A 16578-nucleotide genomic window follows, 5' to 3' on the forward strand; every position below is an offset into this window, starting at 1 on the left:
GAACGCCTCGGCCGCCCATTCATCCGGGACAACGGGGAGCAACATTCTTTCCTTCTTGAATCGAGTAACGAACTCTCGTAGCAGCTCAGATTCTCCTTGCGCTATCCTGAATATGTCGGCCTTTCGTGCATGTACTTTTCTTCCCTCGCATAAGCCTTGATGAAAGAATCCGCAAGTATTTCAAAGGAATCTATGGAATGCTCGAGTAACAACGAATACCATGTGAAAGCCCCCCTCGTGAGGGTTTCTCCAAATTTCTTCAGCAGCACATATTCAATTTCGTGAGGAGCTAAAGCATTCCCCTTTATCGTCGCTGTGTAGGTGGTAATATGCTTCTGGAGGTCTGAAGTTCCGCCACACTTTGGCATTTCTAGCATTTTGAACCGCTTCGAGATTAACTCTAGTATCACACTTGGCTTGTATGGCAATTGAGTATACTTCTACGAGTCCGGGCCTTTCAGCACTGGTGGCGCGCCCGGGATCTGGTCTATGTGGGTGTTTACTTCCCTCATGAACCGTAAAAGTTCATTCTCCTTGTTGAGACCCGATTCGTTCCCCCCTGCCCCATCAGAGCCAATTTCACCCTTGGGAGTGTTGTTGTCGATTCTCCGCGTTGTTTGATTCGTGGGAACCGCGGGAGGAATCAGATCTCGTCTGTTTGCATTATTTGAAGCTACTGACAACGCTTTCTTCAAATCCGTCATAACTTTATCCTGTCGTGTGAGGTGGCCTAGAATGATCACCTGCTGCTCTTGCAAGACCCTTACAGTGTCGGCGACATGCTCCTCATCAACATCATCAGGAGTGGCCCCCCGAACATGTCGAGGATACTGCCTGTCATGCACTGGTGTAGCGTCACTCCCTTCGTTATGGGTGTCACTGATTGAGTCCTCATAATGAGGCTGATCCTCTCGAATCACGAGGTTGTGCATGCCGTCAACAGTGCTATTTGCTATTTCTTATAATTTTTTCTAAGACAAAAATAATCAAAACACGTTAGTAGAAAAGGCAAGAATCAATTTAATTACACAGCTATTTAGGCCCCACGGTGGGCGCCAAACTGTTTATCCGTAAAATGGTACAGTTGAATTTATACGTGGTTTCTAAATAAGTGAATTAAATTGATTCTGAAATAAATAAATAATTGGAGAGTTACGCTTACGCAGCCTTAGGATATAGACGAAACAACAAAAGCAACAATTCCCGGACACAATAACAAAGAAATCAAGAAATAAAAAGATAAGATTGGATTGAGCTTTGTATAAAATATAGTGTAAGTTTGCCAGAAAATTTGTGTCCTTTACGATGACAACTGAGCTCACTATTTATAGATATGAAGAAGGTTTTAGGGTCGTGCCCTTCTTTAATGTCCCATTATGAAGGGCATTGATGAAGATATAACGGTGAGTATAAATGCCAAATTTCTTATAACGGGTAACTGCTCTTAATACTATGAGTATTCTCTATTAAATGCTATCGGGAGAAGATCATTTATCATATTTTTATGAGCATTATTTTTCCAGTGACAAACGAAACAATTGTCTTCAGTCTTCAGCCATCCCCTGTCTTGGGTTCCATGTGTCCCTTTCTCGGACGACCACGTGTCATAATATATTTACCTTATAAAGTTTTCTCTAGCAAATTCTTCAAACGAGCTTTCCTTTCTTTTTATTTGTCATTTTATTTAACAAATTATAATTTAGTGATGTGAAAGTATCTCACATACTATGTGTAGATTTTAAATAATATAGAAAAATTAGGATGAATAGATATATTAAAATACTATATTATGAATTTCATTAATCACTAGCGAGTGACATCACACTTTTTAGTATGAACTAGCTTTAGTGTACGTGCGTTGCACGTGTGCATCGCGACAATTAGTATAAAATGTATATAAGAATATATTGTTGAAAATTAGCAATTGACATTAAACTAAATGTAATACTTGTTACACGTATTAAACTCCAAAGGCACTTATGAAGTTCATAAAAGTTTGTCAAATAAGAAAAAAATAATATAAAATAAAATTTAAATTTTGAGTCCTAAATGTAGTATTTTTTACATAGTTAAAATAAGAAAAGTTAATTAATAAATAAAATTTTAATTAATTTTATACTCTTAAATATTAGAAAAATAATTATATGATTATTTTATCTAGTGTGTAATCTATTTTAAAAGGGTAAAAAGACGAACGATATTTCGGTAAAGAATTTCGCGCTTTTAATATAGTAATAATATAAATATAAAGTGTTACACATTCAAAATATTAAAAACAAGGAAGTACTATGGATTCTAATAAAACTACAAGGATTCATGTTAAAGGAAGAAAGATAAAAACTCCAAGTTAAAAGAAATAGTATATGTTCAGAATCGTGAAGGGCTGTGGATTCATGTTAGATACCCGTAGGATTCAACCATAATAGTATACGACGTGAGTTCTATATACGGTCAAAATAGATTTCGGCCTTAGCACGTCCGATCGAGTTCGAACGGTGATCTATCGAAGTAAAATTCTGAAGGTGGAACAAATTAATCTGGAACCCAGGGAGGCCGATCCGTGTCGAGTTCGATATCATTATCAAGCTCGAATCGAAATCGAATCATGATGTAGAGTAGATCTATCATGCTGATAATCTAGAGACCAACCAACATTGATCTCGAATCAATTCGAGGGATCGATCCAGGATCGGGCTCGAACCAAGATCATGAGCTCGAGTGGAAATCAAGCTCAAACCAAAAATCGAGGGTTCTAAGCAAGATCTAGCTCGCAGACAAAAGCCGTTGCAATCCCACTAGAGAGAATCTTGGCAGAAATTGTGAAAAAGCTGACTTATCATGGGGTCTTCAACTGAATGTTTATTTTATTATGCTTAGAGCCAAATCCCTCCACTACAAAAGGGCTTGGTTACCATTTCTGTAAGACAAGTTTTTCTCAGTCTTACATTATAATAAAAGCGCTATATTCTTCTACAGTAAAGAATCGTTCTTTCAAATTTCTTAGATTGATTTTATTTGTTGAATCCTAAGATTCATTGTTCCTAACAACCTTATCTATTTCGCATTCTCTGCGATCTATATTTATATTTCTATTTATCCTTACACTTTGTGTTAAGTTACGCTACATATCCTCGGAACTGCGTATAAATTCAACTCTATCCATTTTTCGGGTAAACATGTTCATAATAGTATGCGTTGTGAATTCACAACGTTATCTATATTATATTAAAAGCACTTAGGCCCTCAACGAAATGTCGTTCGCCTTTTTTACCCTTTAAAAATATATTTTGCATTGGATGAAATTGTAATTTAAATTACTTTCCTAATATTTAGGAATTTAGAATCAACTCAAATTTTATTTATTAGATCTTTCCTTATTAAACTAGGTAAAAGTCCTAATATTTAGAACTTTAAAATCCATTAGCATTTTACCTTATATAAATTGTGCTAATTGAAAACAAATCCATATAAGTAATATTTAGACGCTTAACGTGATGATCATATTTTATTACATCATCACCAAAGAGAAAACATAAAAATACATTCATGGAAAGTACATGAAGCACGTAAAATTGTTGAGAGCAAAGCAATTAAATATGCATTTTAAAATTTTTACTGTAGTTATACAAAATAATTAATTCATATACAATTAAGCCTAAAAAATAATTAATTCATGTGCAGTTAATCTATTGTGTTATTTGATATTTTTTGAAGAATCGTAATAAAATTATAGCTAATTAACTCTATTTGTGTCTCTTCGAATGAATTTGAGAATAATTTTTCAAAAATATCTATAGAAAAACTCTTAAATCTTTAAGGGCTATACGTTCTTGGTGAAACTAAAAAGGAAATATGACAACATGTGAAATTGAACATGCGCATCATTCTAGGGAATCGTGCGTATTAATTGTACCAAGGGCTAGTGTATCCGGGAGTTTTTCCTGATTTGAATTATGGCGAATTATGGCGACCCATCTGGTGAGGTCCATTATATATATATATATAAGAGGGAGGAGGTGACTGCTAATCGAGAGTTGAGTTTATTGTTGAGAGGAAGATTGTACCACATATTTATATTTGTTTAATTCACGTATTTATTCTGCCCCATATGTGTTTCACTTCTTACTGTATTTGCCTTATTGGACCACTAGTAAGCATCGACGTCGACCTCTCGTCACAACTTCTCTGGGTTAGTCTAGATACTTACTGGGTACACGTTGCTTACGTACTCATACTATACTTGCTGCACATTTTTTTGCAGGTACATATATATCTAGAGGCCATGTGAGAGCATATGCGTGTATACATGCGGGGACCTAGGTGAGGTGTATTCCATTTGTCGACCTGCAGCCAACAGAGTCTCTTTAAGAGTATTTACATTTTCCTGTCCAATTTATATTCCGGACAGCTGCTGTATTTTACCAAAACGATTTTTTTTTTCAAATGTAAGGAATTTTAGTTCTGTTACATAATTTAATCAAGAAAAAGGATTGATATAAGGTAAATTCTTAATGAATTTTAAAGTCCTATATATTAAGAATCTTTACATAGTTTAAATAAGGAAAAATTTAATAAGTAAAGTTTTAATTAATTTTAAGGTCCTAAATATTAGGAAAGTAATTAAATTACGATTTTGTCCAATATAAAATTGATTTTAAAGGGTAAAAAAGGCGAACGACATTTCACTAAGGGCTTTCGTGATTTTAATAAAGTACTAGTCTCTATAGACGTGCGTTGCCACGTCGTTTATAGAATTATTGTCATTTAGTGGAAAATTTACGTAAGAAATAGTAATATTGTTAACTGCATTAATATTCAGAACATATTTAGTTGAACTATGACATAAAAATTGAAGTAGTAGAAATCTAACCGCATAAATTTTAATTTGCTCTCATTCATGAAATTAATGCTAGAAGGCATGTTCTTGCTCCCTTACTTGGTATAGTTCGTTATTTTTGTATCCTTTTTATCTTTATTCTCGGCCGAATACGACTAATTTTTAGTAAGACTTGTAAAGATAGGAGTATGTCTCTTTAGTTATTTTTACTATAAATTTCGAAAAGACTTACATATAATAAGTCTCTTATACATGAAAAACTCATCTATTACTTACTCGAGGGGATGATTTATTTTTTAAAAAGATATAAAACTCCATAACTCTACTGCATATAAGGACCTTCGAATTCTAAATAATTGGTTATATGTAAGCTTTTAGGCTAAAGATAGATAATCCAATTATGATTAGTCAAAGCTTTACGTTTTTTGTTTAGCTTTTTTTCCTTCTTATTTCAGCATATAATGGCTCAATTTTTGTCAGACAACAACAAAGTGACAAATTTTTTTGATATTCATTTAATCTCCATAACAATAATGCACAAAAGTTTAATCATATATCTATTCAGAAAGAGACTCTCGTGAGCAACATATAATCCCAAATAGCCATATTATCAAAATAGCGTAAAAACACAAGAGGAAAAATATATTTTGCATTTTACTGCACATGCTATTTAGTAAGAGAGGTTCCCCTTTTCTTTTTCTTTTTCTTGTCCCCATCAATCTCAAAATGTTTGCACTTCTTGATTGGGTATTGTGATTTGCAATCCTGGTATTAAAATTTAAATTTTTTGGCAAGTGAAGGTTGAGATAAGTTGGCAGATAAGTTTAATAATTTAGAGCGAAATTGAGTTCAATTGCCACTAAAAGATAATATTTATTGACAGAAAATAAGAATTAGAGATCGATAGGAGGCCACTCACCGTAAAAATATATCTGGCATTGTTCCTACAGTAGGAATCGGAAAATCTTTTCTTGGTTAGCTTCACGAAAAAAAAAACGATATTTTTTACTATTAGTTTAGCATCATTGCTAATTAAATATGTTGTGTGATGCAAATAATCAAATATAGCTATGCTTATCTTGCACCGCGTGTTAGATAGGGAGAGAAATAAAAAAAATAACTAAAATTATTGTTGTTCACAGAAAATTTTCAATAGCTATATAATATCCAACAATAAATAAAAATTAAGAACTTTTGCCAAATCAATCAAATATTACAAGGATAAAATAAAATAAATCACGAAATACAAAAAAGAGGTTAAAACTCCATCCATGCTACTTGATTATATGCATATGTAGCATCTTATATAAATAAAAAAGAGAGGAAATTATGGACGTGCCTTTCTAATCCAAGTAGGATCAAATTTGTAGGGCCCATATGTATAGTTTAAATCGAAAAAGAATTCCATCATTAAATAATTTACAATCAGATTCTTAAATTATATAAATATTTAAGGGCATAAAAGTCAATCAATATTTCGGGGATATTTTAGTCGTTCAATATTTAACATAAATTATTCGTACTTTTATAATAATATAGATATAAATATAAATAGATATAGATATAGATATAGATTAAACGTGGATTTTGAATATTATAAAAAAAATCAATTACTCCAATCAATTACTAAAATATATTGGGGCCCAAAATATAATTCGAGTAAAGAGAGGTCGGCAGCGGTACCCCGTGTTGAGGGTGTGTGATGCTAGCAGGTGGGGTAGGGGCTGGGTTGGAAGAAACAAAAGATGTATAAATACGAACACAGTAATTCCAATTTAAACGTTACGATTGTCATATTGGGAAGCACAGCAAATTGCAATTGCAATAGCAATAGCAGAGAGAGAGAGAGAGAGAGAGAGAGAGAGAGAGAGGAAGAAACAATGGAGAATGGAAGCGAAGATCCACAATTACAACAACAGCAGCAACAACAGCCGCAGCCGCGACGGTTGAAACCAATCCCACCGAATCCACCGCCAACAGATCGACCGGCTCGTATTTACGCCGACGGTATCTACGATCTCTTCCACTTCGGCCATGCTCGCGCTCTTGAACAAGCCAAAAAACTGTATATTACTTTCTCTATTCTCCTTCTTATTTCCCTTTATTTACTCATGGTTTTTATAACCTTCAATTTTATTTTTTGTGGCATATTACTCCATGATTTTACAAGTAATGGACTTCGATTGTAATAAAATTTTCCAGTTTCTATTTTTTATATTCTCAAATGGGATGCTAGATTTCTGAGAGAACTGGGGAGATAATGGTAATTGGTATATTTTGTTCAGTCATGAGAGGGATCCCATCATAGGCGAAAAAGAAAGCTGGTTAATTTGTATTACTCTGCCTAAGCCTCGGTGAGAAGAGTTACACCGTAGCATATTGGTAGGAAGATAAAGGTATCTAGAGTTATTGAGGAAATTTTTGGCCAATAACATCCCTTAACTATAGTTCAAACTTAAACTACATCCTTGTACTACCACGGCGAACAAAAAATATCCCTACAAATTCTACTATCTGTCCCCTCCACTATCATCTTCAACATCCAACAAAATTTGTTTTGTTTACACGAAAGTGCTATTATATAATTCAACCGGCAGCTAAGTGATCGAGCATGATTTGGTTGCATGAAAAGAATTTATAGAGCCTCTATGGGTTCTGAACTTGGGAAAGGCTTTGCGTTGTTACGTATGGATGGTGAAGTAGTGTGGGGCACCACTACCTTCCATGGTTTGGTTTTGAAAGCATGCAAAACGCAATCTTAGCTCAATGTCCTTAAATATATAAGGTTTATTAGCTTTATTCTCCATTCAGAACCTAAAGCTGCAATCTTTCTGAGGAACAAACAAGACTATAGAGAAGCCTTGAACTGGGTTATTCAGCTAACTTCTCAGGGACATAACAAGAAATGGAATACAGTAAAGCTCAAATTGAGAAGCTCAAGGATAGATCCATATGGAGAAGGCAAATCCATTGGTATCCCAGATAGTGTTCAGATCAGACTCCATTGCTAGCAGTGCTCACAGTCATGACTTCGGGGACTCCAGAACAGTTCTCTGTGCGCGTCAAAATGCTCGTTAACACTAATGACAAAGGCGAAGTAGCTAAAGCAGTTTCTCAAACTTCTTCTGTGACTTGAAACCTGGAGTTGAGATTAAAATTAGACCTGTTGGAAAAAAGATTTGTGCCTAAAGATCCCAATACCACCATTCTAGTGCTCGCCCACTAGAACTGGAAGATAATTTCCATGCATTCTTGTGCAAAATGTTCTTTGAGAAAATGATGATTGCAAGTTCAATGTAACAGAACAAAAACAGCGTAACTGGAGTTGAGCAAATTGTTCTTTGTACATTTCCCTACTCTAGCAACACACTCTATCCTCTATAAATCAGTCTCATGCCTCTCTATTCCTAACATCAAAACCCAGCATAGCAAGCACACTCATGGCCTACTGCTCGCAGAGAAGAAAGCCATCCTCCGTTCTGTTAGTTTTTTAACGAAGTTTTGTATACTTCAAGGATGTTTTTTGTTCACTATATGGTAGTTTAAGGATGTAACTTAAGTTGGATATAGTTCAGGGATGTTATTAGCCAAAACTCATTATTGAGATGTGCAATAGTTAGCCTGTAAAAGGGAAAAACAGTAAATGTTTGCCTAAGTTGCATTTTAATTTACTTTGGATTTTATTAGTTGTAAGCCATGACAAATTTGTGAAATTGAACTGACGTTTTACTTGGACTAAATTATTCATTGCTTAAAATGTAGGTTGCCCAACACTTATCTTCTTGTTGGATGCTGCAATGATGAAATCACCCACATGTACAAGGGAAAAACTGTTATGAATGATAAGGAGCGCTATGAATCTCTGCGCCACTGCAAGTTAGTTCAATGGAGTTGTCAATTCTGTTAAAAATTTAGCATTTGCTTCAGTCTGCTTTACTGAAATGTTTTTTTCTTCTTGCGGTAATACTGAAATGATCAAGTGTCTAATTGTTCATTCAGTTGTCTGGTGTCTTCAGAATACGTATACAAAAATATGAACTTATATGCACCTTTAAACTTATAATCTCGTGTAGATGTTTCTTATATTGTGTGTATTGAGGGAAACTTTGATTTTTAAAATGAACGTTGTCTGTAATTTATTTTTGAACCCCATTCTTTTGTTTACTCTTATATTGTTTTGTTCATTTGCCTTTTGGTTCCCAATGAGATGAATAGTTGAGGTCACTTCTAGCTATTTTGTTTAAAAATGTGGTTTGTTGGTGTGAGATATGAGACACAAGGGTGAGAGTGAGAGATTGTGTGAAGACGAATGTCTTATACCTGAATTTATTTATAGATTCAATTTACAATTTACATAGCATATTTACCCCATGTGGGAGACTACTATTATGTTAAACTAGGTATGACTATTTACCCCTATGTTAAACTAGGTATGACTATTTAAACTTAATTATCTAGCTCCTCATCAAGTTGGTGCGTCAAGTTGTATGTTCCAAGTTTGTGACACGTGACCTGTTAGAGGATATCTGCTGAATGTATGCAAGTTGATCGTTTGACTTCATCAACTCTGTGACAATATTTCTTGAGAGTATCTTTTCTTCGACAAGGTCACAATAATATTTATGTGCTTGGTTTGTCATGAAATTCTGGATTTGATGCATTATGAAATACATTGTGATTATCACGACTAATGGGTGGCAAAATTAGCTCATGATAATGTGATCCACTCAACCCGTCCATGTTCTTTTACCCTGAGAGACCAGACCGAATATCTTTTTCTTTTTCGATAAAGAGTCTAAATCCAATAAATAGAAAATTTGGTTGAAAGAGAGCTCAATAAAGAATAAAAAAAATAGAGTGAAGTGCCACAAATCCTTAGAGAAAGGGTCTGAAACTGATGGAAGATGGAACAGGATATTGAGTTAAGTTTGCTGAATAGTGTTGGAAAACAGCCATCAGAAAATGTGATCCACTCAACCCGTGTGGCAAAATTAGCTCATGATAATGTGATCCACTCAACCCGTCCATGTTCTTTTACCCTGAGAGACCAGACCGAATATCTTTTTATTTTTCGATAAAGAGTCTAAATCCAATAAATAGAATATTTGGTTGAAAGAGAGCTCAATAAAGAATAAAAAAAATAGAGTGAAGTGCCACAAAACCTTAGAGAAAGGGTCTGAAACTGATGGAAGATGGAACAGGATATTGAGTTAAGTTTGCTGAATAGTGTTGGAAAACAGCCATCAGAAAAGGTTGCTGAAATATCCTGTTTGAGGGGAAAATATACTCACTGCGTAATTGCTAGAGATGTCGGAGCTAAACTTGACAACTTAGGGTGCCGGAAAACTTAAGTGGAAGTGATTTAGATGGCCTACTTGATTTGACTCCAAAGATGCTGGAAAGAAAGATTGAAAGTGGTCATAAAGATGATAAAACAAAAACGCTCTCTGGGATTTGACTGAAACGTACTAAATAATAAAGGAATTTGACTGGACAAGTGGACAGTCTTGGGCTAGGGTTCGGTGATAAGAGTTGGTCAGAACCTCGATGGGAATTGAGATTGGCGAGTCAGAAGAAAGCAGTTTACCGGATACTACCTCACGGGCCAGCCGATGAGATATTTTAGCCGCAAAAGTTTTCTTCTCTTAGATATGCCTTTTGGGTTGTGCTTGCATGGAAATTTCGGTCTTATAGTGGTACTAGATTTTGCGCAAGCACTCATTGAAGGTTACAGGGCAACAATTTCTTCTCCTGGATTGCCACCGGTATCTAAGTATAGCAAGCGCTGATACTGTACGAGGAATAAGAGATAAGAAGAAAAGACTTGGAGAATGCGTGAAACCTAATGTCTGATCCTGTTATAGGCACAAGATAAAAACATATATAGGTAAATAATATGGGACACTACTTATGGGACCTACTATTATTCTGTTGTATTACACCAAGCATAACCAATTACACATAACTATCTAATAGTAGGAATTACTATTCTGATTCTTGCTGACATTTTTTGGTTTCTAAGGAGGTGATATGCATGATATTGCATGAAATCGTACTTCTGAATATGTTTTTATCTGAAGCTGCACGTGCTGTTAGTCTGTTAGAATGTCTAGTAATGTAATTTCTGATGGGTCATGTCACCCTTTATCTTAAATTGTGTTATGGGTGCTATATTGTCCTCATTTTAGGTTAATTGTGTATGCATTGATGCAGATGGGTTGATGAAGTTATTCCAGATGCGCCTTGGGTTGTTACCCCGGAGTTCATTGAGAAACATCAGATTGACTATGTGGCACATGATGCTCTTCCGTAAGGCTAAATGGCCCATAAAATTTTTACTTCTGTTGATATACATGAGGTCCTTGTTTCCTTCATTCCTTGGAACTGATATTTAGAGAAGCTTCTGATATTATATTCGTTATTTTACTTTAAGATGGATTAGCTTTGCATAACTAATTCAAGCCCCCCCCCCTCCCCACCCCCGGGGTATGATTTGCCTTGTATTATTTGTTTGTTTTGTGTTTTCTTTTGGTTCATAGATATTTATCTTTTAATATTTCCTCTTCTTGTCTCTACATGTCAGTTATGCAGATGCAAGTGGAGCTGGAAATGATGTTTACGAGTATGTAAGTCCATAATGAACTTCAGTTATATCATAGGAGACTTTCTACCTTATTCCTTAATGTTTCTTTTTAAAAGAATTGAATTTGTCAAGTGGAGCTGGAAATGATGTTTACGAGTATGTAAGTCCATAATGAACTTCAGTTATATCATAGGAGACTTTCTACCTTATTCCTTAATGTTTCTTTTTAAAAGAATTGAATTTGTATCTGTACAATGTTTGTGTGCATATATCAGGGTATGTGCAACTTGTGGATCTTTTTTAACATGCTGTATGAAATTCGTTCTTGATTTACTCATTGTTGATCCTTCATTATAAGATCTCTAGTTTGATATGCTCTCTTAATGCATGCTGAAGCCTTGTCTGATGTGAATATTGTGAAAACCTGTGTTATTAGGTTAAGTCCATTGGTAAGTTTTTGGAGACCAAGCGGACTGATGGAATATCTACTTCAGATTTAATAATGAGGATTGTAAAAGATTACAATGAATATGTGATGCGCAATTTGGACCGAGGATATTCAAGGAAGGATCTTGGTCTAAGCTACGTGAAGGTATGCTCTTTAGTGTTTTAATTGGGTGACTTAATATTCAGGAAAAAAGTGTTTTAATTGGATGATGTAGACTTTCTCCTAGCATTAGCTTTACATTTCGCTTTTTATTTGCTTTGCCACGTATTAACCTCATTATTGCTTCTTTTAGGAAAAAAGGCTGAGAGTGAACAGGGGGTTGAAAAAGTTGCATGAGAGAGTAAAGAAACAACAAGAAAAAGTGGAAGAGAAGGTATACTCTTCTTTATATGACTTACAAACTCTAATGATGCATTTCATTTCTTTAATTTCAAATGCGAGCTTGTGGAAGAGCCTCCATAGTATATGTTGTTTGTGAATATAGTTGGCAAGTACCTGGAAAAAACTGTACCTGGAAAAAGGAAATTGAGATCCCGGTCTTCCAGCCGCTAGATTTTGAGTGTCTGTTTTCAAATGGCACTTTGAGCAATGAAAGGGTAGTATTATGAGCGCACGTAAGGTAAAGTTGAATTGGAGGATACAATTAATAAGATGTGAATAATACGAAGTGTTACGTGGGTCGGTTTGGCACATCCTAGACAAAGACAGATCTAAGACTTCTAGAACATGGGTGCACCATTAAAGAAAGGAGCAAAAAGAAGTATTAAGTGGGAATAGAATCCTATGCCTTTGGGTAAATAACTCAAACATTTAATCAAGTCCCACCATTCAACCTTATTGGAGCATGGGTACCAACAAATAATGTTAAATCAATTCTTGGAAATATGTACATAAAGTACCTAGTTTGGCGGAAAGACCATGGGTTCACGTGCACTGTATCATGGGGGTAAATCCGCCCCTGATCCTAGAATGGAATTCCAACATTATACCATCACTAAAAGTGAGGGAAAAAACATTGCTTTCTGTGTTAGGTGTTCAATTTTTTATCATCTGTGTACAACTCTCATTTCTCGTGTTATTAGATCCTTCATATTTTAAGCTGACAGCATTTCATTAGGTCAAGTTGTCACCCTAGGAGATGAAGCATTCACATTATGTCATGCATAGGTACTTGGATAAATAGAGTAAGTAAAATCTCACAAGTGGGGTATGGGGAGGGTAGAGTGTACGCAGACCTTACCCCTACCCCAAGAGGGTAGAGAGGCTGTTTCCGATAGACCCTCGGCTCATGCATAGGAACTTGGAATACAGTAGCGATCCATATTTTCATAATAGCTATATTAGCATGGATCCATGCTTGTGCATTTAGTTGTTTTTCCTTATGGATAGGGTGATATGTCCAACCACTTTTAGATGCATCAGTATATTCCTTTGGTGAAAATGGTTTGACTTTGTTGGGTCCACATTGGTATGCTTTCCTTTGTTGTGAGAGTGCTGGAGCTTTAAAATTAGTGCAATTAGTTCACTCAATCTGTAATGAAGTGTTCATGAGCTTTTGGGTTTGCTTGCCCATTATGATGTGGCTTGGTTGATAATACTCCCTCCGGTTCAAAATAAGTGTCCACTTAGCCATTTGCACACCCCTTAAGAAAATACTAACTCCTAGAAAAATAGGTAATCTGACTAAACTATCCCTAATTAATATTTCCTATTTAACGATATCATAGAAAATTAGAGCAATTTAAAAGACTCAGGAATATGTAAATAAGCGCTATTATGGAAAAATAAGGTTAATTCTTTCTTGATTTGGTAGGTGGACACTTAATTTTGAACCAACAAACAAAGGCTAAGTGGACACTCTTTGAACCGGAGGGAATATATATTTATTTCTGTAAATGAGCTTGCATCCGATTATGGTTAATGTTGTGTTGCTCTGTGTATTACTACCTTCTCCGTAAATTTTCCTCTTACTATTCTACAGATTAGTCATAATAGTTTATCACCTAGTAGAATTTGGGTGGAGGCAGTGGGAGTTGCGATTTTCTGATGAATGAGCTATGATAGCAGATGCTACTTCTCATATGAGATGCTAGGTTTCCGTGTGAAAAAAAGCTCTCTGAATTGTTTGTAGAAAAGCGAAAAAAAAAATTCTTATCCATGATTCTTTTTATTACGTCTTTTGTAACATGCTACCATAAATGAAGCAATACATAGTCGTTCTGATAGCTCTTATGTATGTTAATGAAATGAACATAAGAAGATTGCCTGTCATCATACTCTTTCAGTTTAAAGCTATTTATAGCTATTTATAGTCTTCTAGCACAAAACATGTTGAAAGACTATTTATTGCAGATACAAACAGTAGCAAAGCATCGGAATATTTGGGTGGAAAATGCTGATAGATTGGTTGCTGGTTTCCTTGAGATGTTTGAAGAGGGTTGCCACAAGATGGTGAGATCACTCTCCCTCTTTCCCATCCCCCCATCCTTCCCACGCTCCTCTTCTCTTGTCTCTATCTTGTACTCAATTTCCTACAGTTGCCAGGCAAAAGAAAAATTTAGCACTAAGCACACACAAGTGATTCCACATTGGCAACCCAGAGTGCTGAATGTCCTTGTATGAGTGGTTTAACTTCGCTCGTCTGATCATGTCTTGGGATTTCAACAGGGCACTGTCATAAGAGACCGAATTCAAGAACAGATAAGGACCAAGAGTATAAAAGGGCTTCTATATGACAAAGAAGACGACGATGATGATTATGACTACTATTATGGGAGCACTGACGATGATGAAGAATACTACGATGGTGAAGATGAAGACTAGGGTTCCTCACTTTTTCGAGTTATGAATAGTAAGGTACTTTCGTGGTGAGCTTCACTGTGTAAAGTATAGCTTATGAATCAAGTTGGTTGAAGATGTATGACGTGTAACAGTTGGGTGCACCTGCGATGTGCATGTTTTCTTTGGTTAGATGTAGTAGCAATTAGTTGTGTTGTAAAACCATGATCAAGCATAGTCTTGTACTGTAGCGGTGTCAAACAGAGTGATTTGTCTAATATGAGATCAATAATTATATATTTTTGAAAATGCAACTTTCTTGTGGCAAGTTCATATTAAGGACTCAGTTTCTTGACTTCATATTCAGGAGCGACCACTCTATGAGCAATTTTAAGTGTGTGCATGCGGAGTACAAATATTTAATGGATTGCGTTGCGCTTCATTTTTATTGATCAGGATTAAAAATCTTTTCGCAAATTGACTAAACTTTCTTTGTCAATCAAAATGTTGCATGATTAAGAAACATTAGAGAAAGTTTAGGAAGAATAAAACCAAAAGGATTAGCATAAAAATTTGGCAAAATAGCCTCCGTGGCAATAAACACCTTTGATCATTAACCAAATTTACGTGACAACAATATGTGTCACGTGGCAATAGTGCGTGCATATCACGCAAATCAGACACGTGAAAGTTGTTTGCTAAGTAATTAAAAATGAAAAGAAAAGATAAAAAGTGAAAAAGAATAAAAAAATCTCAAATAACCACCCGACACCCCATCTCCCCATTCCATTTCCCATTTCCCTTTCTTTTCTTCCCCCCCGGGCCCCCCACGACATAAGGTTGCAGAAGTTCTCTTCTCTCAGTTCCATGGATAAATATTATCTTCCTGTCCTTCAGGTGGGATTATTACTTATCCTATTCCATCTACTTTTGGCTAAAATATTCAGTGGTAATGAATATTGCCGTGTCCTTCTGTTTCTCTCTCTTTTTTTTTCCTTTTCATCTTCATTGGAGGCTTTCAAGCTCTTCACCGTACAACAATGGTGCACCTATTCTTCATAAAACTACTTCAAATAAACCAATGGTCTGGCTTCCCAAACATCACAATATCTCCTAGATCTACTAACTTATGTCTCCTTCCCCATTATAACTGCTGAAAAATACCTAAAAACACATCATCCTTGGGAATCAAAATAGACAGCCATTTTTCTTCATTAAAAGCTTCATTGCAAAAATTAAAATGAATATCATCTTTAATTTTTTCTTGTTTGAGGGATTGTCCACGGCAAATAAAAATTTTCGACCTATGGTGACTCATTAATGCAATGGCTAATTTTACTAATTTAGGTCTTTTGAGAGGACGATTTTTAAGATTAAGAAACAACAATAAAAATCCAGTAAAATCCCACTGATAAGGTTTTGGGGTAGTGTGTACGCAGACCTTACCCCTACTCCAAAGGAGTAAAGAGTCTGTTTCCGAAAGACTCTCGGTTTAAGAAAATAAAAAGACAAAAGGACAAAAGCAGACAATATTAGTATCACCACAACAATCATAGGAAAAATAGGAACACCATAAAATACAGAAGAAAGATGGAAAGCAAAAACGATAGCTAGTAAATAGGACATGCACTGAAAAGCGAAGTAGTAAAACACAACATTGTCACTAGCTATCTTAGACAAAACCCCTACATGGCTAGTCCCACAATAGTACGAAGTAAGTCAAGACTCAACTACATCCTAACCTACAACTCTAATACTCGGCCTCCACATCTTCCTATCAAGTGTCATGTCCTCGAAAATCTGGAGCCTCGCCATATCTTGTCTGATCACTTCTCCCCAATATTTCTTAGGTCGCCCTCTACCTCTTCTCATGCCCTCCACAACTAGCCGCTCACACCTCCGTACCGAAGCATCTGAGCTTTCCTTTGAACA

The 16578-nt window shown here is 35.5% G+C and overlaps 1 protein-coding gene across 1 annotated transcript; it reads left to right on the plus strand.

Annotated features, from left to right (window-relative positions):
• The first annotated feature begins 6605 nt into the window (after positions 1 to 6605).
• Positions 6606 to 14955, plus strand: LOC107779719 (choline-phosphate cytidylyltransferase 2). Its single transcript, XM_016600195.2, has 8 exons — positions 6606 to 6902; positions 8600 to 8713; positions 11051 to 11146; positions 11421 to 11463; positions 11857 to 12012; positions 12161 to 12241; positions 14221 to 14319; positions 14536 to 14955. The coding sequence occupies exons 1-8, from the start codon at positions 6718 to 6720 to the stop codon at positions 14689 to 14691; spliced, it is 930 nt and encodes a 309-aa protein (XP_016455681.2). The 5' UTR covers positions 6606 to 6717; the 3' UTR covers positions 14692 to 14955.
• The last annotated feature ends 1623 nt before the right edge of the window (positions 14956 to 16578 follow it).

The sequence above is a fragment of the Nicotiana tabacum genome, chromosome 17, assembly GCF_000715075.1.
Source record: "Nicotiana tabacum cultivar K326 chromosome 17, ASM71507v2, whole genome shotgun sequence".
NCBI lineage: Eukaryota > Viridiplantae > Streptophyta > Magnoliopsida > Solanales > Solanaceae > Nicotiana > Nicotiana tabacum.

Excerpts from the sequence above, each read along its gene's own strand:
- LOC107779719 (XM_016600195.2), top strand. The coding sequence starts at position 6,718 with ATGGAGAATGGAAGCGAAGATCCACAATTACAACAACAGCAGCAACAA. Across the intron at positions 6,903-8,599 it reads CTTGAACAAGCCAAAAAACT|GTTGCCCAACACTTATCTTC; the intron begins GTATATTACTTT and ends CTTAAAATGTAG. Across the intron at positions 11,464-11,856 it reads GAAATGATGTTTACGAGTAT|GTTAAGTCCATTGGTAAGTT; the intron begins GTAAGTCCATAA and ends CTGTGTTATTAG.